This window comes from Manduca sexta, chromosome 24 (assembly GCF_014839805.1).
Source record: "Manduca sexta isolate Smith_Timp_Sample1 chromosome 24, JHU_Msex_v1.0, whole genome shotgun sequence".
In the NCBI taxonomy this organism is placed as follows: domain Eukaryota; kingdom Metazoa; phylum Arthropoda; class Insecta; order Lepidoptera; family Sphingidae; genus Manduca; species Manduca sexta.
This window is the reverse complement of record NC_051138.1, coordinates 13,179,012-13,202,544: the sequence shown is the minus strand read 5'-3', so window position 1 is coordinate 13,202,544 and position 23,533 is coordinate 13,179,012. Positions and strand designations below refer to the sequence as shown.

The following is a 23,533-nucleotide window of genomic DNA, read 5'->3' as shown; positions in this document are numbered from 1 at the left end:
CACCCAACATTATGATATCAATGTATGTTCAAACGCTTGCATTGTCTAGCAACATTGACATAATAAAGCGGCGATAGCATAGTTGGGTGTAGAACGGACTACCGAGAAGAATGTCCGCAGGTTGAAATACAGAGGGCACACACCTCTGACTTTTCTAAAAAAATATTCTTTATGAATTATCGCCCGCTTTAACGGTGAATGAGGACATCGTGAGGAAACCTAGATACCTGAGAAGTTCACTATAGTTATTTTGAAGATATATGCAGTGTCAAAGAAATGTTTGCATGCCCTTTCATAATGTTATAGCCAATAGTTATTGTAGGTAATAGGATTACAGGTAAAGTGGGTATTTACGAATTTAATTTAAATATACCTAACTATTGAGATGAAATAAAACCATAAAGCCCAATATAAAATTTATTATCCCCACAATTTACTTGACCGCTATAAGCCTCAATTAGACGGAACAAAATTCTTACGCCTAAGTTCTTGAACCGTGTCTCGCCTGTCAACACAGATAAGAATTGCCTTGACATTATGTTTAGATGGAGCAACTTTTTTGAGTCCTTCCAAGATTTGCACATACGTGCGAGGCGAAGTAATTGCTCCATCTAATTGAAGATTACCTGTACCTATCTACTAAATTATAGATATAGTTGGTGTTTTGTGTAAATGCCACATTCGTTTACTTAATACAATGGATTACAAAAAGGTTGTAGTTTGTTCTTACTAAACCTTTAGCGTCTATGAGGTTCATAAAACGCTGTGTCTCCACGTAATCATCCATGAACTCATGCCACGATTCCTTTGGAATATCAAAACAATTTATTCCAGTGAGGAAATCTGAAACCAATAAATGCACACAATTAAAAACCCTGTCGGCAAATAATAGTTAGTCGTAAACTTAGAGTAAGAATTGTAAACTCATAAGGGAGAGCGGGGCTGAGAATGCCAGGGGTAGGTTGTCCCGATGCAAATAGTATATAGAAAACGGAAAGAGTTAGATATACGATCATATTGTGTATTCCTTAAGAAATCGACTCACGCGGCAGCCATTTTAGTTGCGCCAGCGGCATGGACCCAGTAGCAGTGTACGTAGAGGTCCTCCAGCGCCACGTAAGTAAATACTTTCATGTTAATACTTTTTGGTCCCACGCTAGCATGTTTCGCGCTATTACTTTGGGAGTTCTTGCAAAATGTTTGTTCTTTGTCTTAGTTTGTTAAGCAGTGTAATTTTAATGCTTTGCGCCAAATAAAAAAAAAAAAAAAAAATAAAATACTTTATTTATCACGTAGGCGAACAAAGTTGCACTTATGATACGTCAAAACAAAGAATAAGAATAATTATTATTTCTAAACAACTATTAAAATCACTTATATAACTATGGAGATTTTAAATTAGGGATAAAGTTTATACAAAAGACTAGGTACAAAAGTACGAAGTAACCAGCTCGGGCTGGCAAGTAGGGGAAATAGAAGGGTAACGCGTCGCGATCCTCACCGGTGAGGACATGAGCCCTAGCCTAGCTAACCTACCAGCCTTTCACTAGCTACCTAAGTGATGACTACCCGAAGAAGAAAGGCAGAAAGAAACTCCGGGCTTTCTTTTGTCATCAATTGTTCAGTACTTCTTTTGTATTTTTTCCAAGTCTTTCTTGTACATAGTCACAATAGTTATATAAGCTAATGCACGCACATCACCGTTAACATGGGATAAGATGAAATCCAATCGACTAAACCTGGAGCGGCATAAAATAAAATTAGCGATAGCAAATAAAAGAGAACATAGATTCATACTTAAATAACGGCGTACAGCGTGCATTCGCCTACATTTACAATCATACTTTTCAATCATGAGAAAAGAAAAAAAAATAGTGATATTGAACAGGCAAACACAACATGATCGGGTGGTCGTCTTTCAAAAATTACAAAAATTATTAAATCTATACTATTATATAAAGCTGAAGAGTTTGTTTGTTTGTTTGTTTGTTTGTTTGTTTGTTTGTTTGTTTGAACGCGCTAATCTCAGGAACTACCGGTCCAAACTGAAAAATTCTTTTTGCGTTGGATAGCCCTTTGTTCGTGGAGTGCTATAGGCTATATATCATCACGCTATACCCAAAAGGAGCGGGGCAGTAATGGCTAATCTCAGGAACTACCGGTCCAAACTGAAAAATTCTTTTTGCGTTGGATAGCCCTTTATTCGTGGAGTGCTATAGGCTATATATCATCACGCTATACCCAATAGGAGCGGGGCAGTAATGGCTAATCTCAGGAACTACCGGTCCAAACTGAAAAATTATTTTTGCGTTGGATAGCACTTTGTTCGTGGAGAGCTATAGGCTATATATCATCACGCTATATTCAATAGGAGCGGAGCAGTAATGGCTAATCTCAGGAACTACCGATTCGAACTGAAAAATATTTTTGTGTTGAATAGTCCTTTGTTTGTGGAGTGCTCAAAGTTATATATCATCACGCTATGACCAATAGGAGCGGAGCAGTAATGGCTAATCTCAGGAACTACCGGTTTCAACTGAAAAATTCGTTTTGTGTTGGATAGCCCTTTATTTGTGGACCGCTATAAGCTATATATCATCACGCTATGACCAATAGGAGCGGAGCAGTAATGGCTAATCTCAGGAACTACCGGTTTGAACTGAAAAAATCTTTTCGCGTTGAATAGCCCTTTGTTCCTGGAGTGCTATAGGCTATATATCATCATGCTATAACTAATAGGAGCGGAGCAGTAATGAAACATGTTGCAAAAACGGGGAAAATTATGAGTTTTGAGAGCTTCCGTTGCCTGCGCTGCGTAAACGGTTAAAGTTATGCAACAATGATGTATGACGGGATTGTTTCACTTAAAAAGTTCTAAATAATATAACAAAGTCCCCCGCTGCATCTGTCTGCCTTAACGTGTTAAACACAAAAACTACCTAACGTATTAAGATGAAATTTGGTATGGAGACAGTTTGAGACCCTGGGAAGAACATAGGCTCCCGGGAAACTACTATTTTTATAACGGAAAACTTTAGCCTGAAAAACTTTATGACGCGGGCGGAGCCGCGAGCAAAAGCTAGTGTAAGATAAAATATCGTAGTCGTATAAACGGGGTAAATTGTACTTTTCATATGTGGCTGCTTGTGCTATGGCACAACCAACTCGCAAGCAACCTTTATTGTTGTAAAATTGTTTTGTGTTTAAATAAGCACTTATAAACAAAATAAAATACTTTTTGACTTGCTATTTTAAATGTTTTTATTATCATTGACAAAATGAGGAAATACAAGCGGAAAACTCAAAGGGGAACTACATGTCGGGATCTTTTACAAAGGGCTGTGGAGGCTGCTGATGCGGGCATTAAAAATGGACGTAAATTAAAAAATTTTGCCCGTGATTTACAAATTTGTGAAACAACGTTACAACGCTATGTTTAAAAAATATAAAGTGGACTCACACCTGCGGTTGGATACAAACCAAGACTAGTATTTAATGAGGAACAAGAAGGACTCCTGTTGTCGTATGTCTTAAAAAGCGCTTCTATTTACTTCAGCCTTCTACCGGAAGAAATACGACAACTTGCATACCAGTGTGCCGTAAAATTTACCATCGAAAACATCCCACCATATTGGCATAAAAATGGAGAGGCTGGCAAGGATTGGTTGACAAACTTTTTGAAGAGACACGCTACATTTTCTATAAGAACACCAGAAGCTACTAGTGCAGGACGTGCGACCTCATTCAATCGACATAACGTAAATCAATTCTTCTAGAAACTTGGCAACTTGGTTACAAAATATAATCTTACTCCTTCACGCATCTGGAATTTGGATAAGACTGGTAAAAGTAAGACAATTATGGCTGAAAAAGGAACAAAGCCAGTGGGAGCAAGTTTCCGCAGAGCATGAAACTTTAGTCACTATTGAGCTCGGGGTTAGTGCCTTGGGAAACACGATTCCCCTAATGTTTGTATTACCACGTTTGAAATATAAAGACTTGTTTATCCGTGATGGTCCCCCTGAGTGTATTGGGGCTGGTAACCGCTCCGGTTGGATGACAAGCTTAAAGTTCTTAGTGTTTATAGATAATTCTATAAAATACACTTAAGCCTAGTCCTGCAGAGCCAGTGCTATTACTCCTTAACAATCATTCATTCCACATTCATATTGATGTGATTGAAAAAGCCAAAAAAGAACTGTTGTACTATTATCGTTCCCAACACATTGCAACCACCGTCTGCAACCCCTGGATGTTGGTATTAATGGCCCTTTTAAAACATATTGCTGTAAAGCGCAAAACTAATGGCTAAGGATCAATCCCGGAAAGACTATGAGTATTTACGAAATACTATTAATAATGTACAAAATCGGTATTTAAATTCATATTGCATACTAAATTTTACTTAAGATGAACCAGAACTTCCAAACATAGTACTTATTTTATCCGCTTGATGTAAAGATTTGTCACAATCGACACTTTCAGCACCGCTCTTCGCTACATTCTTTAAAATTGTATATTATTTTTTTTTATAGTAGGTAGCTACAACTTCAAACAACGGCAGCGTATGTCCAACAAAAATATATTTGACAATCCGTCTAGACTATAGTTATGAAAGAAAGTGAGCTTAATTTGGAGAGCATAATTAATAAAAAATAAAAAAAAAATGTACGCACCTTTAAAAACAGCAATACTTTCGTGGGTGCTGTATCTTTGTTTACATTTGACGTCGACACTCCCGAATCCGATTTTCCTTAGCATTTTTTCTATAGTGGTATCAGGATCCTTGACAAAACATAAACTTTATTTAGGAAATTTTATTGACGTAGGTATATAAGGTAAGTTTTTCTGTACAATATTATACTTTTTTGGTTTCTAATGGAGTTTTAGGGTTTCCTTCTTACATGGATGTGAATTAGGCACACGAAAGGGATAACCGGGGTCGACCCAAATATGGCCAACACAGGAATTTGGTTAGTATGCTAATATAGGACGTATTTTAAGTAGAGTAAGGGTAAGCCCAGCTGTCATACTATTTCTAACATAGTTTCGAGGGGCTCAATGATGTGTCGTAAGACCAGAGTGTGAGAACTTAACAAAAATACTTAGTCACCATCAGGTGGAGCGGTAGTGTTAGTTATTTGCACCTTCCCCTTGAAAATAAAAATTATCCCGGCAAACCTTTGTCATGCGAGCGAACCTGCAGGCAAAAGTTAGTTTAATATATCTGGACGCAATTACTACTGCGTATAACCAGAGAAAAGTGGCCTTAATTAAATATCCCACCTAAAGCAGGTAAGCGATCGTATTCTGTCGAACCAAACACACATTTGTCAGTATGTGCACATTCTAATATTACCCGAATTCTTTCAAGTTTGGATCAAATCTTATCAGATACTGACGGTACAGCTTGACATAACTGCGTGTATTAAAAACTAAGTTACAATTTGTTAAAAAATATTAAAAGTAGGTGTTTGATCAACCAAGAACAAATACACTGCAATGCAGAAACCTAATCGTCACACTTACCGCCAGGTGAGCGGCTTGCTCGTCTTATTATGCCTTTATTTAAACAAATATAATGTGTTTAATATTTGAATACCTCATAATCATGGTAAAGCGAAACAAATTGATCGATATTCTTCATGTATTCTGACCACTTCTTCTTTTTTGCAAGTATTTGAAATATGCTGTAAATGTCACAACGTCCTACAAATATTGCGAAGAATTCCCCATTTTTTGGTAAGATGTTGTAGATATTAGTGAATGCTGTTCTGAAAATGTAATAAACAGTATTATTGGATACTTTTGAATTCCAGCTGATCTGTTTTTTTTTATTGGCATAGGCAATCACCGTTTCCCTGATGGTTAGTAAACAGTGTGGTGTCCAGATAAAATATCGATTGACGACAGATGATTATCTCTTGTCAACCAACATAAGTATGCCAGGCTCTTCCAAACTGGATATAAATACACAGACTGATACAGAAATGCGACAAATTAAACCTCGTTCAGACAGGACATTTATTGCTAGCAATACCTAATCATAAAGATATTAGTGCATCATGGTTTCCTGACGCAGGCGAGGACCAAAAACTTACATACGATTATATTATCATACAAGAATCCCTCGAGCAACTTTCCCGCCGAGAACGTCTGTATACAATGACATTATTTCTTGAAATTTGATATCTTACAATATTTTTTGTATATCTGCTTAGACTGTCATACGTTCACTTATCGTTGAGGCCAGGAGTATAGCCTGTTAACGCGGGTAGAAAATGAATTGCCAATGCACTTTTTTAAACGGGTCAACTTTTTAAGCCGTATCAAGAATCACACGTGCTCTACTTGACACTTGCGCCATCTAAATGAGGTTTTACGTGGGTCTCTGTAGCGGTTTTTACATCTTCTATGTAAAGTGGTTGCTATACGGAAAGTTTCCTTAAAATATCCTATCACCCATTAATAAGTTTTGACACACAAGTATGTTATGCTGTATATAGTCCAAGATAAGAATTATTAACTAAGCATATAAAAGCGGCGATAGCCTAGTTGGTTGTGGAACGGACTGCCGAGACGAATGTCCGCAGTTTCAAACCCAAGGGCACACACCTGTGACGTTTCTAAAATCATGTGTTTATTCTTTGTGAATTTATCGTTCGCTTTAACGGTGAAGGAAAACATCGTGAGGAAACCTGCACATCTGAGAAGTTCTCTATAGGAATTTCGAGGGTGTGTGAAGTCTACCAATCCGCACTAGGCCAGCGTGGTGGACTGAGGCCTAATCCCTCTCAGTAGTAGAGGAGGGCCCGTGCTCAGCAGTGGGCAAGTATATAATACAGGGCTGATATTATTATCTATAAATACTTAAATACTATTATATAAAGCTGAAGAGTTTGTTTGTTTGTTTGAACGCGCTAAACTCAGGAACTACCGGTCCAAACCGAAAAATTCTTTTTGCGTTGGATAGCCCTTTGTTCGTGGAGTGCTATAGGCTATATATCATCACGCTATACCCAATAGGAGCGGAGCAGTAATGGCTAATCTCAGGAACTACCGGTCCAAACTAAAAAAATCTTTTTGCGTTGGATAGCCCTTTGTCCGTGGAGTGCTATAGGCTATATATCATCACGCTATACCCAATAGGAGCGGAGCAGTAATGGCTAATCTCAGGAACTACCGGTCCAAACTGAAAAATTCTTTTTGCGTTGGATAGCCCTTTGTCCGTGGAGTGCTAAAGGCTATATATCATCACGCTATTACCAATAGAAGCGGAGCAGTAATGGCTAATCTCAGGAACTACCGGTTTGAACCAAAAAATATTTTTGTGTTGGATAGCCCTTTGTTTGTAGAGTTCTATAGGCTATATATCATCACGCTATACCCAATGGGAGCGGAGCAGTAATGGCTAATCTCAGGAACTACCGATTCGAACTGAAAAAATCTTTTTGTGTTGAATAGCCCTGTGTTTGTGGAGTGCTCTAAGTTATATATCATCACACTATGACAAATAGGAACGGAGCAGTATTGAAACATGTTGCAAAAACGGGAACAATTTATTAGTTTTGAGAGCTTCCATCGCGTGCGCTGCGTAAACGGTTAAAGTTATGCAACAATGATGTATGACGGGATTGTTCCTCTTAAAAAGTTCTAAAAAATATATTATAAAACAAAGCCCCCCGCTGCATCTGTCTGCCTGAACGTGTTAAACTCAAAAACTACCCAACGTATTAAGATGAAATTTGGTATGGAGACAATTTGAGACCCTGGGAAGAACATAGGCTCCCGGGAAACTACTACTTTTATAACGGAAAACTTTAGCCTGAAAAACTTTATAACGCGAGCGGAGCTGCGGGCAAAAGCTAGTTATATATATGTCGCCGCAGCACTGGTGAATTTCCGGAGCGATAGTGGCGCCATCTATCATTACATCGAGGAAGTATTAGAAGAGGAGGGAGGTCGACTGCTGTCAATATAAGGACCGGCCGAACGACGAGAGTTCAATCTTGTAGAAGTTTTTGTACGAGTCTTATTTGGACGCTCGAACCAAGCACACTGTGTATTCCGCTAGTGTTACTATGCAGTAAATTGTTAGTGAAGTAAAGAAGTGTTTCAATAATTTAATAACTGTCTGGAAAATAAATATAGACCGGTGATACTTTACCGGTCATGCAAAAAAATTACCAAGTAAAGAGTTTTCACTCCGACATCAGAATTGGGATAAGTAATCAATGCCCATAAAATTGGATTGTATTCACTACATACCTACGCTATGTAGCATACCATGCTATGTGTAAACAACTTTGAATGATAAAGTATCTGCGGGTACCGCGATCCAATTGCTACAGCGTTCCTGTATGGGTGCCGCGCATGGTGTGAAAATTCTACGGAGGCGTCTTGGTTAAAGTAACTACGTGACTGACGAATGGCGGTTGATGCTAACTGGCCTATCGCAGGGTATATTTATCGACGCCTGGAAAGTGTGGTATCGTATGACCTATAACCCTTATTTTATTTGACTACCTTCGTAGCATAATTGTAATGCGTACACAATACGAGTACGACTACTGCGCTGAAGTCCTGGATTCGAATCCCGGGTCGAGCCAAAAATAATTGTAACTGGGTTTTTCCATTTTGAAAATTACTTTAGTCGCAACTCGGAGTCGGGTAGTTAGTAGTGTAACAACCCCGTGCTCCGGAAAGCAAGTAAAGCCTTTGGTCCTGGGCTTGATCAATCTCCGGTCATGTCTGATTGCCGTCTCACCAGATTATTGGCCACTGTGGCAAAATTCGGCTATGAGGAATTCATTAATTAATTAAACACTTATTTGAGGGTAAGTTATTTTCCCGTAATCTTAGGAGAATTAGTTTTACCATGTGTTATTGGAAGTGATATCCGATCTACTTTGTAGGTAGATTTGTTTGTGATGCAATAAAATTGCTGTTGACAAAGAATACTTTGTAATTCAAGGTGCTGGATGGTGTTTTTACTGTTTATGGGCGGTCGTATCGCTTACCATCAGACGAACGGCAAGCTCGTCTCAGCATACAAAAAAAAAAGGGGGAGGGTTTGAAAAATCCGACATGAATGAGATTGAGGTCGGAATAGGCCAAACGATGATGCTGTTTTGGTTTTTGTTTTTTTTTGTGCAGAAATATGTTCGCGACTCAGGGCGTGCGCGCAGACGCGCCTCATGCGGTGCGGGTACGCGCCTCATGCGGTGCGGGTACGCGCCTCATGCGGTGCGGGTATGCGCCTCAGGGGGTGCGGATGCAAAACTACGCGCTCCAGGCTGCGCGGGTACAAGCACCAAATTGGGAAGAACCTCCGAGAACTCTGCGAGAACCTCCGAGAACCTACTAACCTTGCAAAATTGATTTTCTTAGCAGTTCTTCTGATGTAACAACTGTGACAAAACAACGCAAGTTGCTTTGAGTTAATATTGAATTATTCATTTATTATTTTCATAATGCTTACAACTACACTTTTATAATAATCTACGAGAATAAAATGTCTGGAGAGTGGTACCTCTGAGCTAAATCATGTGTTACCCTTGTGCTAACCACGGGTCCTTGATGTATCCACATGTGAACCCTGAGATACCGTTGGGACGCCTTGTGGAAACGTGATTAGACATGTGCACACCACAGATTCTAAATTGACAAAACAGTGCATTAGGGATGTCTTTGTGTACTGAACTTTACAATAATCTGCGAGAATAAAATATCTGGAGAGTGGTACCTCTGAGCTAAATCATGTGTTACCCTTGAGCTAACCACGGGTCCTTGATGTATCCACAAGTGAACCCTGAGATACCGTTGGGACGCCTTGTGGAACTGTGATTAGACATGTGCTCACCAGATTCTAAATTAATAAAATGGTGCATTAAAGATGTCTTTGTGTACTGGCCTTACATCAATAATGTTTTCAAAATAAGCAACATGGGTTGCTCACAGTTGTACTAATAAGAGGAAGTTCTTTCTATTCTTGCAGAATCAAGATCTACTTACGAGAATCAACGAGGTCGGTGCAGAGCATGCTGCACCGCCCGTCAGTATAACCATGCTGGCGCAAATATTACAGTTCATCACATTTTATTTCACCAGTACTCACGTGGAGTGAGCTGTGTCTTCTACAACTTACCATATGTCATCATTAAGAGTAAGCTTTAAGTTTGCCTGTATGCTATGTTGCTTACAAATACATTGACTGAGGTGTACTGTGGGAGTAAACACCTTGGCAATGAGTTTCTGTTACAGAGAGAGAATGAGCCAGCGATGCAGAGCACGCATCGCATTTCAGAATGGCCGTGTCGCCGCAGCACTGGTGAATTTCCGGAGCGATAGTGGCGCCATCTATCATTACATCGAGGAAGTATTAGAAGAGGAGGGAGGTCGACTGCTGTCAATATAAGGACCGGCCGAACGACGAGAGTTCAATCTTGTAGAAGTTTTTGTACCAGTCTTATTTGGACGCTCGAACCGAGCACATTGTGTATTCCGCTAGTGTTACTATGCAGTAAATTGTTAGTGAAGTAAAGAAGTGTTTCAATAATTTAATAACTGTCTGGAAAATAAATATAGACCGGTGATACTTTACCGGTCATGCAAAAAAATTACCAAGTAAAGAGTTTTCACTCCGACATATATAATTACAAACAGACCGGCATAATTATGTCGACTAGCAAGGGATATATGTCTCTCGTCAGTCAACAGGCTATCTGGATTGCAGCACTCTACTTCTAATCTTTACCTTCTACCCTCAGGAGTCGGGTATAGTTAATTTGTCGTGGTCGTATAATAAAAAGCAATGTAAAACTCATAATATCTGTAGTATTATAATAAAATGTACTTACTCATGATCCTTGATCCAATGGAAGACGTACATCGCAAAGACGTGGTCAAATTTCCCTATCATGTCTTGCGGCAAATGGCCAATCACGTCAAAACGCATGAATTGTATGCGCCCATCACCGTATTTGTGGTTTGCGAATTTCAGAGCCTTGTCGTGGACGTCTGACGCGACCAGTTCTACATCGTCAGGAATGTGCTTGGCGATGATTTTCGTGACACTACCGTCCCCGCAGCCGATGTCTAGAACTCGTGATTTTTTATTCCATTTGAACCTTGGCGAGTACTCTTGCAAGCAACTTTCGGCGTCTTTCCTTGTGTTCGAATTCGCTTTCGCGTAACATTCAACTGATTCGAAGCCTTCGGAGCCCCACATGCTGAAATATTTTTTAGACATCATAATAGGTAGGTAGGTTATTATTAAACCTCGAAAAATGTTAACTAGTTTCAAAAACATACATATAAAATAAATAAAAATAAAATAAAATACTTTATTTATCACGGAGGCGAACAAAGTTGCACTTATGATACGTCAAAACCGTGTATAAGAATAATTATTATTATTTCCAAATAGCAATTAAAATGACTTATATGTATAACTATGGACATTATAAATTAAGGATAAAAATTCTAAGGAATACAAGGTACAAATAAAAATAAATCCGCCCTGTGGAGTGGGGGCGTTTGGAGAATTCCACCACGGTATCCCCGGTCTGTCGTAAGAGGCGACTAATAGGACCCACGATGGGGGCTGGTCGGCGGGCAGGAGGGGGCTGTCCGCCGTAGTGCATCTTTGTGCGTCTTTGCACAATTTTCGGTTGACCCCCGGGATGGACGGCAGTGTGCAGTTGGCCTCATGCTGCCGTAGACGCCGAGGGCGTCCTTCGGTGCGCGGGGGCTTCTGAGCCACCCCCCCTACGAAGGCTACGAAGGCTGGGCGGTAGTCATAAGACACTTTCTCCGCGAAAATAAAAAAAAAATGCGGAAATAAATGGTTAACGCGTCGCGATCCTCACCGGCGAGGACATGAGCCCTCGCCTAGCTAACCTACCAGCCGTTCAAAAGTAATGATTACCCGAAGAAGAAAGGGAGAAAGAAAAAAAAATAATAAGGACAATTAATGCATAATTAAATAGCGGCGTACAGTGTGCATTCGCAATAACAAATTTTCAATCAAGAGAAAAACAAAAATAATAATGATAATATTATAGAGGCAAACACAACATAATGATCGGTCGGTCGTCTTCCAAAAAATACATTACATAATATTACATAAGATTATATCAAATACGAAAAATTATAATGTCATTATTATAAATAAGAAGTATATGGGACATTTAAGGCAGTTAATTACTAATGTCTGCTAATGTGGTGGTGTACAGGACAAATATTTCCAAACCGTCTTATCATTAAGGTGATCAGTTACAGTACAGTATGTACCCTTCAAACATCAATTCAGCTCGTTGTAACGCTTAAATTTTGGTTCGTTCAAATTGGGTATTTTCGAAGGGGAACTTATTATAATAATTAATGCTATTTACTAAGAATGATTTATTGGCTTTACAGAGCCTATGACTTGGGACAACTAGTTTATGTTAAGTATCCCAAAACATGTCGCTTAAGTCAATTAGCCTTTCACCCGTCGATTTACTTATGAGATTTTAAAGTTAAGTAAGTAGGTACTAAAAAATATTTACCTGGCCTTCAACTCCCCTCCAATGCCAAGAGCCTTGCGTTCCATTTTGAGTTTATTCATCGACTGCAATTTTTGTTTCTCGTGGCGCTGTTTATATTTTGCTAAAAGATTCATTATGTTTTGTCTCGTTCTCTCTGGAAACGTTAATAACAAACATGCAAGGCACATTTTATCCATAAAATGCTGATGTGGACGCTTATTAGGGCGCCGATTCTAGAGATCCGCGTCCAATTATATTTTCCGATTAAGCACTTCATTTTGAAATATCAATATATGTTAATAGTGGAGAAAAAACTTTGTACTTATCCCTTTTAATTACATTGCGCGCACGGAGAAGCTTGGGGTATGGCATAACGCAAGTTCATACAGAGACGTGCAGAAACATAAAATTTATAACCGACATGAGGCTCCGAGCGGTATACCCAAAGTATATCATTTTATAAATATATTAAAGTCGACGGTCGAATTTCGATAACTAAGTAGTCTTTATTAATGGAACAACATTGATGATATTACTAATTAATAATCCATGAATTATACGTTAATGAGATAACCTCCACTCTCGTGAAATATGCAGCCTCGTATAACTGACCCTGTATTAACATGATTCCGAGTTATAATAGAAATACATAAGAAATTAGTGATAGTGAATGTGTGTAAAATGTCTTTCGGAGGAAGCCATTCCTCTGTTCGATCCTTCCCGCTTCGCACAAATATTGTCTTTAGATGCCGAGTGTACGTTGTCTCGACTATACTTTGAAGCACACATTTGCTTTAACAACTTTAGCTACTGTCAATTTAGGGTCTCTATAATAAATTTGCAGCATCTGCCCAGCGCCTTAGGCTCCCTTGCCGACTCCTGCTTGTTATTCATGATCTGCACGCAGATCACGTAGGTAACGTAAATAGTACTTAGTTAGCTGTTACACTCTTATTGGCATAAAATATAGATGAAACAGATGGTAGTTGGTTAAAAATTTCCTGACGTCTATTATCTTGTTCCTATGATTTATTGCATTTTGTCCAAAGTCTACGGAACCATTTGAAATAAACGTTATTACCAAGTCTATAGCACACATTATTGTGCAGATAGTATGATTAAACGTATGGTTTTACATTACTGTGTATCTAAATGTCTACATTTTCGGAGCTAATAAGCGTAATGACCATTGGAATAAAATGCGGCGTCGTATTCGGCTTCCATTGCGCTGTTATTTTTGCCCTTATTAATATTATACTGGTAAAGTTAGGAAAGGTGCGTAAATGTTTGCCAGAAGTAAACTCAACAACCTCTGAAATGATTAGGATGGAATTTGGCATATAGATTATATTTTAACTGAGAATATATTACTACACAATGTCATTTTGATGCCCGAAAAGTCAATCAAGCAGGTGGAGGGGCAAGAGACTTTCCCGCCTTTCCAATCAAATAGAAAGATAGGGAGAAGTTGGAAATATTAATTGTCCACTTCCCTTCATAGCAAAGCGGGAGACAAAATAATGAACGAAGGAAGCATTTTAACCTCAACAATTTGAGGACGTTTGTAACTAGATAAGCCAGCTGTAAAGCACCGCGGATAAAAATTAAAAGAAACGGTCCTATCACATGAGCTGTTAGATTTAATTTCAATAATAAACATGGCAAAAACGCTGGTAAGCACGGATATTCCGTCTAGTCTCTACAAGGTCCGTGTAGTATACAACCCCAGACGTTATTTGCATACCGTTTAACATGCTGTTGCGCTCTTCATACAGCGTTTTCGAAAAGCGGCAAACAACACCTAATAATTATATACGATAATTATTAACGGTGATTATTCAAGCCTTGTTGAAGGTTGCACGAACACGCTGGATGCAGGCCGCCTTCGACAGCTCCGTCTGGAAATATTTGGGTGAAGCCTATGTTCAGCAGTGGACTTTATGTGGCTGATGATGATAATGATGTTGATTAACGGTGTTGTGCGTGCATTAGCTTATATAACTATTATGACTATGTACAAGAATGATTTAAAAAAAATATAAAAGATGTATTGAACAATTGATGACAAACAGAAAGCCCGGAGTTTCCTTCTGTCTTTCTTCTTCGGGTAGTCATCACTTAGATAGCTAGTGAAAAGCTGATATGTTAGCTAGGCTAGGTCTCATGTCCTCACCGGTGAGGATTGCAATGCGTTATCCTTTTATTTCCCCCTACCTGCCAGCCCTGTCTTCTTTGGTTTGCCTTATATTCCTTATACATTTTATATCTCATTTAAAATGTGCGTAGTTATAAGTGATTTAAATCGTTATTTAGAAATAATTATTATTATTCTTATACATTGTTTTGACGTATCATATGTGGAACTTTGTTCGCCTACGTGATAAATAAAGTATTTTATTTTTAATTTAATAGGGGATAGGTTTTTGAGATGGAAGAGCAAGGAGAGCTACGAAGCTAGAGAATTGACTTAAGACATTGTTCATCATTTATGCGGAAATTAAGATGTGGGCTTAATAATTAAAAATAAATGTGCAGCCACTAAGATAATGGGCAATTTACGCATCATATTTTTTGATACCAATCGATCCTATTGCTTAAACCATTACAGATTTGAGTACTTTCAGGATCAGGAATTGCAAAAAAACTTCCAGTGAGTTTCCTCTGATTTTTCTCGATTACGGCTTCAAAAATATGTAATGCTTAGCGTGCCATTAGAACATAAATTATAATATTTTATCCTCAACTCTGTGTCCTTATCTCAAAAAATAAATTATCCAAATTGTAATAGCACGAATCAGTCACGTAATGTTTAATAATTTATCTATTAAAAATAAGATGGCTAATAATGTATGTTTACGCGAATATTAGATAGCAAAAGAAAACTATTTTGCGGATTTTATCGCGGGTCCACCATGTGACCATGAAGGCTGCAGTCTTCGAAACGTCGGGAGAAAATTATACTATAATAAAAATAATTTTAACAAAAAATTAAACCCCCTTCAAAACATACTCAAAACCAAAAAATAATTTCACATACCAGGTATACTTATATATTGGATACCAATTTTGGAGTCGGTGCCTAATTAAAATTGCTTTTATTTCTTTTCTTGTTTTATAAAAAATAGACTGACTCGATGGCTTAGTTGTGTTTCGCTTACAGTACGACTATCGCGCTGTGGTGTTACACCTCTGCCTACCCCTGAAAAGGCGAAAAGGTGTGATGCTATATATATGTGTGTGTGTGTGTGTATATGTAAGCAAAAAAGTCAACTAAACAATTGATATGCTTTGCGCGTGGTACGACTATCGTGCTGAAATGTTACGCCTCTGCCTACCCCTACCCCATTCACTCGAATTGATAACCTCTTCCTTTTTTGAAGTCGGTTAGAAAACCGCGATAAAATTTGTAAAATAATAAAATTTTAATAACAATATCTTGGTTTTCGATCCATTACAAATAAATTATTATGATTAAGGTCTATTAAATTCAATCAGCTTACGACCAAAATTATCGAAAACAATTCAAGTTTTTCACAATTTAAAAAATAATGACGTTCATAAATCTTATCTGGATTTTTATTAATTTTACCAATGTGAAAGTTTGTGGAATTGTTTGTATGTGTGTTAGAAGGAAACCCAGTAAAATGTGAACGGAATTTGATGAAATTTGGCATACGTGTAGACGACGTCCTGGATGTTAATCCGTTAATGTCTTAACATAGGCTACGTTTAGTCCCGGTAATTAATTCCCACTGGAATTTATTGAATATTTTGATTTGTATTTTTTTTTTAATAGATTGATTTGGCGTTTTACGCCATTTTGTAGCGGGAAAGCTTTTTAGGGGTCGAATCCGCGGGAAACAAGTAGTGTTAGTAATAATTATTATTACTACTTAGAACGACTAAGTAATTCCTATTACACAATAGGTAATTATGCGTTTTTTTGTCCCACTGAATGACAATAGATAATTTCGTCACGAAATTTTAAATAAATTATTGTTCAGATAAAAAATACAGGCAATTTATAGCCAATTAAGTGCTACCAACAATATACTTAACAGCAATAAATATTTTGTAAGCATAATAAAACCCTCGATGTTAAATCATTGTCAGACATATGATAAAAAAAAAACCTCGACTTTTAGCCGATTTAATATTAGGGTAATAAAAGCCTTCAAGGGGCTAAAGAATAACACGTCACACATAGGGTAAATAAACATATTAAATAACACAAAAAATAAACTTACCATAGCCACCGAGGTAAAATGGTGGACACTGGTTTGGAACTATTCTAAACACAACACACCACGCCTGTATCCCAAAAGGAGTAGACAGAGATGAATCTAGGACACCCAGTTTTTTCCACGCCTCTTACGTCCCACGATGTGCTAGGGGCGAGCCTACCGTCATATCGGGCACAAATTATAGACTAGTTAGTCTATAATTTGTGCCCGATACGGAGCAGAAAATTCCAATGTCTCAAAAAAAAAATTTACTACGTAGTCGCAACATGCAATATTCTACGTCATAGTGGCAATAGCGATATCTTGGCTTTTTTCACTATTCCGCCCTCAATCCCACCACTGCAACTCCTTTAGGCCAGGATTAATAGTGGAGTGTCTGGAGCATTCAAAACCGTAAAACCTCGGATTAGAGTTATAGTGAATGAATTAATACGATCGATGTGGGATATTGTTTTTTAAACTATAAATTGCAATGTTTACCCAAAATATTTTTGTGCACTCCATTTTTTCATTGTTAAAAAAAAATATTATAAAAAAATAATGTTTGACCAAATATTTTCACTTTAAACAGTATTTTTTTAATTATATGTTAAATCTTACCTGAGTAGACATATAGGAACATTTTTCAAAGATACCTGTGTATAAAAATAGCAGTAGGGTCTCGAACAGTAGAAAAACGTGGAAGGGAGAGCGGAGCGAAAGCTGCTATGTACAATGGATTTTCTCGGCCAGTTTAATTATAAATGAAACGTACTCTGTTGTGTACATTTAAAAAAATAAGGTAATTAATTACGACTAATGAAAAGAAAAAAAAATATTAGTACAAAATCTGTTTATTTAAATATATTACACTGTTGTCTACATCAAATATTTTCTTCTACTTCATCTATCTGTATAATAGGTGAAGTATTGGAACAACTATTTCCGCTGCACTGTAAACATGCTACACTGCAGTATAAACCACTTTTTCTGCATCCACACGCAGCTCCACATCCCTTTTTGCAATTACAAAATAACATTTGCAATAAATTATCCAGAGCAGGTAATTGATTCATTGTTATTGGGATGTACATGTTATTGGAATACTTCCATCCCCAATTTTCAATAACTACGTCATTTCCTAGCCATATCTGAATTTGTAGGTACACTCTTTTAAGGTGCTCAAACGCTGCATCAGTTGTTGTGATGACAAAAGAACACTCGTATTTTTGGATGTTGCTTTTATGAAAGAATTAAACCTTAATGTATTTAAATCATGAGTTTTAGACGGAGCGCAATATAAACTCAAAATACATGCTACACCTGCTTGCAATATATTATTGGGGTCTTCATTGATATTTTTAAATACTTTTACTGAGTAGTGTAGTAGTAATGTATAGCAGTCGTTTTTATATTGTCGGATAGTGCTCGCTGAGACCTTTTTATCGATATATAACATGTATGTGTACGACTTAAGATTAATTAAATAATTGCCGAAAACGCCAAGCGTCATAATGAAAATAGCATAGAAATTGGGTCAATAGGTCGCGGCTCTCTCTACGGTATAGCCGCGACCTAGGTAAGCTAATTCATTTTACGGGATTGTCATGGGCTCAAGAACTCACCTGAAGAAAACTGAAGACTCCTGAAAATTGAAGACTCCTGAAAATTGAAGATTCCTCAAGAATATTCAAGACGACGTACCTTGGAAGAGTCATAGGGACGGGGTGTATAGGGACCATAGGGTGGCGCTTGGCACGGCATTACGTTCAATGTTATATTGTTTCTTATTTTGCCATCTCCCTCTAACACACTGCACCTGCCGCTGTTCAGGTGTTACGTGCATACACACCCACACCTACATACACACAGTTACACGCCTTTAAGAGGCATCACAGCAACGTGGGAAGAAACAACGGGCTGGGTACCGGCGGCTGAGTTTTTCAACTCAGATTCACGCCCAGCAGCCGCGAGTTCCAGAAGGTCTCCCGGCACCCCAACATTAGTACTTATAAATCTATCTATTGTTCCATTTAGTACCTATTAATTTTAATTTATCTAATTTAAATTTATTAAGTTCGTACATTGTTTTGGCATTCTGTCAGCTTTATTCTTTTTTCCGTTGTCCCTAAGGCTCTCTCAAGATCAACTCTATTACTGCTAGCCTAAAATACACGCTATGCCTACTTTAGGTACCCCTGGCAATTTTAATATCAATGATCTCATATTTTTATAATAATTTATTTTATGTAGAATTAAGTCTCTGTAAGTCAGTTTTTTAAAAAGCAATTTCAATTTTGATTACGTATAATATAGTACTACGTAGTAGGTACCTATGTAGTAATATTTCTTAAAGTGAAGTGCGGTTTCTGTCAAGGACTTCCAGAAATTGTCTTAGCATTTCACATGATATAATAAACCTGTACTGACCTAGTGATAGTCCATCTTACTCCTTATAGATTTTTAATGGACTAGAACTTCAGCACCTCTCAGTCTAATGAAAAGACTCGAGCTAGTCAAGGCTTTTTGCATCGTCCGCGTGACCAAATATCGCATTTTGACACAGATTTCCATCATTATTTTCAAAAAATATTAATTGGTGTTTCACTAATGTTGTTAATTGGGTCCACGTATCAAATAATTTAATGTTTTTGGATGTATTTAGACTTTTATTAGTACATTTGACTATCTGATTTAAAGATTAATATGTAGGATTATGACATTTAATAGCTACGTAAAAGGAATCATAATGATTTAACCACTATAAAATATAATTCGAATTAAATTTATTTATTTATTTGAACAGCCAACAAAACATACACCTTACATAGTTTTTTTTTAAGAATTCGGTAAGTAATTTCTGCAGTGCTGTTTCAATTACAGGCTGTCACAGCATGAACATTTTAAATACATAACAATTAACAATTGGCTGCACCATAAGTGCAGTATATTCTAAATATAAGACTGAATATAAAACTAAATTTAGGTTTCAACAAGCGAGTTCAATATTTTCTTTTTGAAGATAGGAAGCGAGTTGTTAAATATGTCAATACAATCAGATTTTTCTACAATTCGGTTATATAATCGGGATAAGCTATAATATTATAAATTATAAATATATTATATATATAAATTAAATGATACCTAAGACCAATAGTCCGCTCCGTTTATATGTTCCTTCTTTTTTTACCTGTTATAAAAGTTTGTATACTTACGTCGCAGTATATTGCACGAATAAATTTTTCTTTTTGTTTGTAACAAAGTTCATTTTATTACAAAAAATTGTTTTGCGGAATTGTCTGCATGGAATTCTGTTTCTACAAAATACCTAATTTTATACAAAGTAGATTTCGCTATTCTTTTTTGGTTTAAGCTACTTCCGCACCAAATTTCATCGAAATTGGTTCACCAGTGTCACCGTGACATTATCAAGGTTACTTCCATATTTTTAAACGACTTCAAAAAAGGCGGACGTTATAAACTCGACTGTATGGTTTTGTTTTTTTTTTTTGGGTTTTCGTTACGTGATTACTCCGCCAATTTTGGACCGATTATCAAATGTTTTTGTTCGAAAGGAGATAATTCTGAAGTAGTTCCATAGTTACCCAGTTAGGATTTGATGATTTGATCCTGGAGAAATCGAGGGCAACCCTCAAATTTTATAGGCCCGCACATCGTTATTCGCAAATTTTATGAAGTGACTTAAGTACTTGCGTATGGTTATCATCAATTTATGTAGCTGAGCTGATGATGGAAGGTACAACTCCTTAACAGTAAGGAGTTACTCGAAGAGGCATCGACTGATTTAGTAAATTCTTTTAATATTTAAAAGGGCGTATGCGTAGGCTCTCATGATTATAAATAAATAAAAAAAAAAACAAAAAGAACTTTTTAATAAAAATTAAACCGCCTTCAAAAACCAATAAAAACCAAAAAGTAATTTATCATTACCTATATACTGGTTACCAATTTTGGAGTAGGTGCCAATTTTTTTTTTTTTTGGTCATTTGTATATTCGATTAGCTTTTGCTCGCTGATCCGCCTGAGCGGAATGCAAGATGTATAAATACAGAGGCCTATATTCTTTTTTGCTATTGAAAGTTTAATTGCACCAAATCTTAACATAATCGAAATCATGGAAGTGTAAGAAAGGGGTCATCCATAAATTACGTCACACGAATTTCATGATGTTTTGCCCATCCCCCGTCCTTGTCACGGCTGTTCACATCAGTGTGACTCTCCCCTCCTCAGTGTGACGTCACATATTTTGCAAATATACGATGACGTTGACGTTGTTTCATCAAAGAGCGCCTAGGCGGTCGGCGCGTAACACTAGTAAAGCGAGTGGTCGACAAAACAATTGGTATCTTATATATACACAGATATAGTTGTATATGTTTTTGAGGGTTTCGTAAAGTAATAGTTACTTCGTGTTTTAACACTTAGATTATAATATATTTTGAAATGTGATGTCACGATATTTAACCCGGCGAGCATGTGGTGAAAAAATGTAACAAGAAGTATGAGGCAGGGTATGACATACCCCTTAAAAAAATTGGCTATAAAACTTGTTTCTGACGAAGTATTATACTATTTTTTTTTTGGTATAATAAGACAATACCATCATAACGCATTGGAAATAAAACAATCGCGCCATTTTAACAATTTTATTTTTTTACCTCGATGGAAATAAGTCACTTTGAATTTCAAACAAACACTTTCAGTCTCTTAAAAACTAAAAGGAACTAAAGTAAAACCAGTTTTATGATAAAAAAACTTAATCGTATGATAGAATATGAAATAATTTTTCTTTATAAAAATAAAAAAAATCACAAAAAAATTTAGGAACATCTTAGGAACTGGAGATAAAATCTGTGCAGTTTTTGCAAAAAACATTGCCTGCTCCACACTAATAGCCTTTCCTCAGCTTGTTCATGAGTATTTTGTCTTATGATTATTTTTGTTGGGGTAATCTCTACATCTAATAAAATGACCAGGAACATTTTGAGTCGATGAAAGTGATTCGTTGATCTGGGAAGAAATTCTCTGACGTATATAAATCGGAATATATATTTTTTGCCATTTCACATCTTCAGGTGTTCGTAAACTAAAGCCAAGCCTAAGTTACGGATGAAATCGGTCCATTTAGTGTCTTTGCCCTGATTTTCACGAAACATAGGACCCCTGGGGGCCCGTGGGCCCCCTCTCAGGGGATCCGCAAGTAAAATAAAAGTTAAAAGAAAAACTATAAAGTGCACGCTTTTGCACTCTTGTATATCCAAAAAATAAATACAGAAGTAAACTGCTAGTAAAAACAAATTTAAGAATCCAACTGAACAACATCAACCCAAACATTACGACTTTGGTCGCAAAAAAGGTCGCATAAGGTGGCATTAGTGGTCCACACTAAATAAAAGTTTGCGAAACCCTGTTCTAGTAAGTACATCTTCTATCATAGACCGAAGTTGTTTTTTTCTATTTTCGACATCCATTTTCTATTAAAATCTACAATTAAACAAAGAAAATAAGTTAAAATAGCAGAAAAAGCAATTTTAGTTTTTGTCACACCAGCTATGAGGCGGGGTATCACGTACCCGAACTCAGTTTGCAAGCGTGTAACTCGAATGCAGGTTGCCGCGACACTGTGATCACCCCACTATTACCTTCCGCAACCCTGTAACTCCAGCTACTCAAAGAGACTATAAGTTTGAAAGTCAGGCACAAAAAATATACGCCAGTAATTAACATGGGGGGTATGACATACCCTGCCACACGCTCGCCGGGTTAAGGACCGCTCCCACCCCTTGTTACATAATGTCACACTTCGTCAACCCCCTCCCTCGCCCGTAACGCGTGACGTAATTTATGGATGGCCCCAAACAGATAGAGATATAAGCGTCGTCAAGGGGCAGAAGGGGTGCTACTGCCTCATCTAAATTCACCTACAGTTAAAACTTATAAATTAATGAGATTACCGTCCTACAAATATCCGCTTAGCCCTCTGCCCTCCCCTTCTCTTAGGTGCTAGCTGGCGAGACCCACAGAAAGAGTTAATTTCACGTTATATAATGTATTATTATTAAGCATACCTACAGATACCTGCTTGAATTACCGTACCTAACAATACATCGATCAACCCCCAGATCCCCGTGGTAATTATTGTGCGCTCAGTCTTCACACCGAATGCATACCCATGCATGGGGGACATTAGTTGATAGCCGAGGCATACAATGCTCTAAACATACCTCGTGGTTGTATAACACGTTAGAGTCTAAAAGGATCCTAGGACCATTTCATTCACCACTCTTCGTCGGGGCCGCAACGGTTTCTAAGCCGGGGTACTATTTGAAACCCGTTAGCAAGGCAATCCGGATGACCGCAGCAGTCGAAAAAAAAGAACTTTACTTAGTGGCTATGAGAAACAGTCATTACATACATAGATCAATTTACGTAATAAGAACACAACCAATTACTGCTTTATTTATATATAGATGACATCTTACATTTTAAATTCCTGCCGTGAATACACAATTTGAATTTTTCTTTGGGATAAAAAGTAACCGTAGCATTCACGAGTAATGCAACTTCCTATTAGTGAAAACAATTCAATGTCTGCTTAGTAGGTTCCGAGATTAGCGCGTTCAAACAAACAGATTCTTTAGCTTTATAATATTAGTAGGTATAAATTTAAATTATTTAGTAAAAGGTTTATAAAGAGCGATCGATATTTTCTACATAGGTGATTTCATTTCAAGTTCTTGTATTCGGTGGCTATATTCA

General features: G+C 37.3%; 1 protein-coding gene across 1 annotated transcript; it reads right to left on the bottom strand.

Annotated features, from left to right (window-relative positions):
- Positions 1–403: 403 nt before the first annotated feature.
- Positions 404–12,653, bottom strand: LOC119190500 (juvenile hormone acid O-methyltransferase-like). Its single transcript, XM_037442512.1, has 5 exons — positions 12,552–12,653; positions 10,860–11,231; positions 5,603–5,774; positions 4,677–4,785; positions 404–843 (listed from the first exon to the last, which is right to left on the bottom strand). The coding sequence occupies exons 1-5, from the start codon at positions 12,608–12,610 to the stop codon at positions 686–688; spliced, it is 870 nt and encodes a 289-aa protein (XP_037298409.1). The 5' UTR covers positions 12,611–12,653; the 3' UTR covers positions 404–685.
- Between the last annotated feature and the right edge of the window lie 10,880 nt (positions 12,654–23,533).

What these genes read in the sequence shown, in the direction of transcription:
- LOC119190500 (XM_037442512.1), bottom strand. Translation starts at nt 12,610, where the DNA reads ATGAATAAACTCAAAATGGAACGCAAGGCTCTTGGCATTGGAGGGGAG. An exon ending in GGAGGGGAGTTGAAGGCCAG is followed by an intron (nt 11,232 to 12,551) that starts GTAAATATTTTT and finishes AAAATATTTCAG; the next exon opens with CATGTGGGGCTCCGAAGGCT. An exon ending in AAGTATTGCTGTTTTTAAAG is followed by an intron (nt 844 to 4,676) that starts GTGCGTACATTT and finishes TATTGGTTTCAG; the next exon opens with ATTTCCTCACTGGAATAAAT.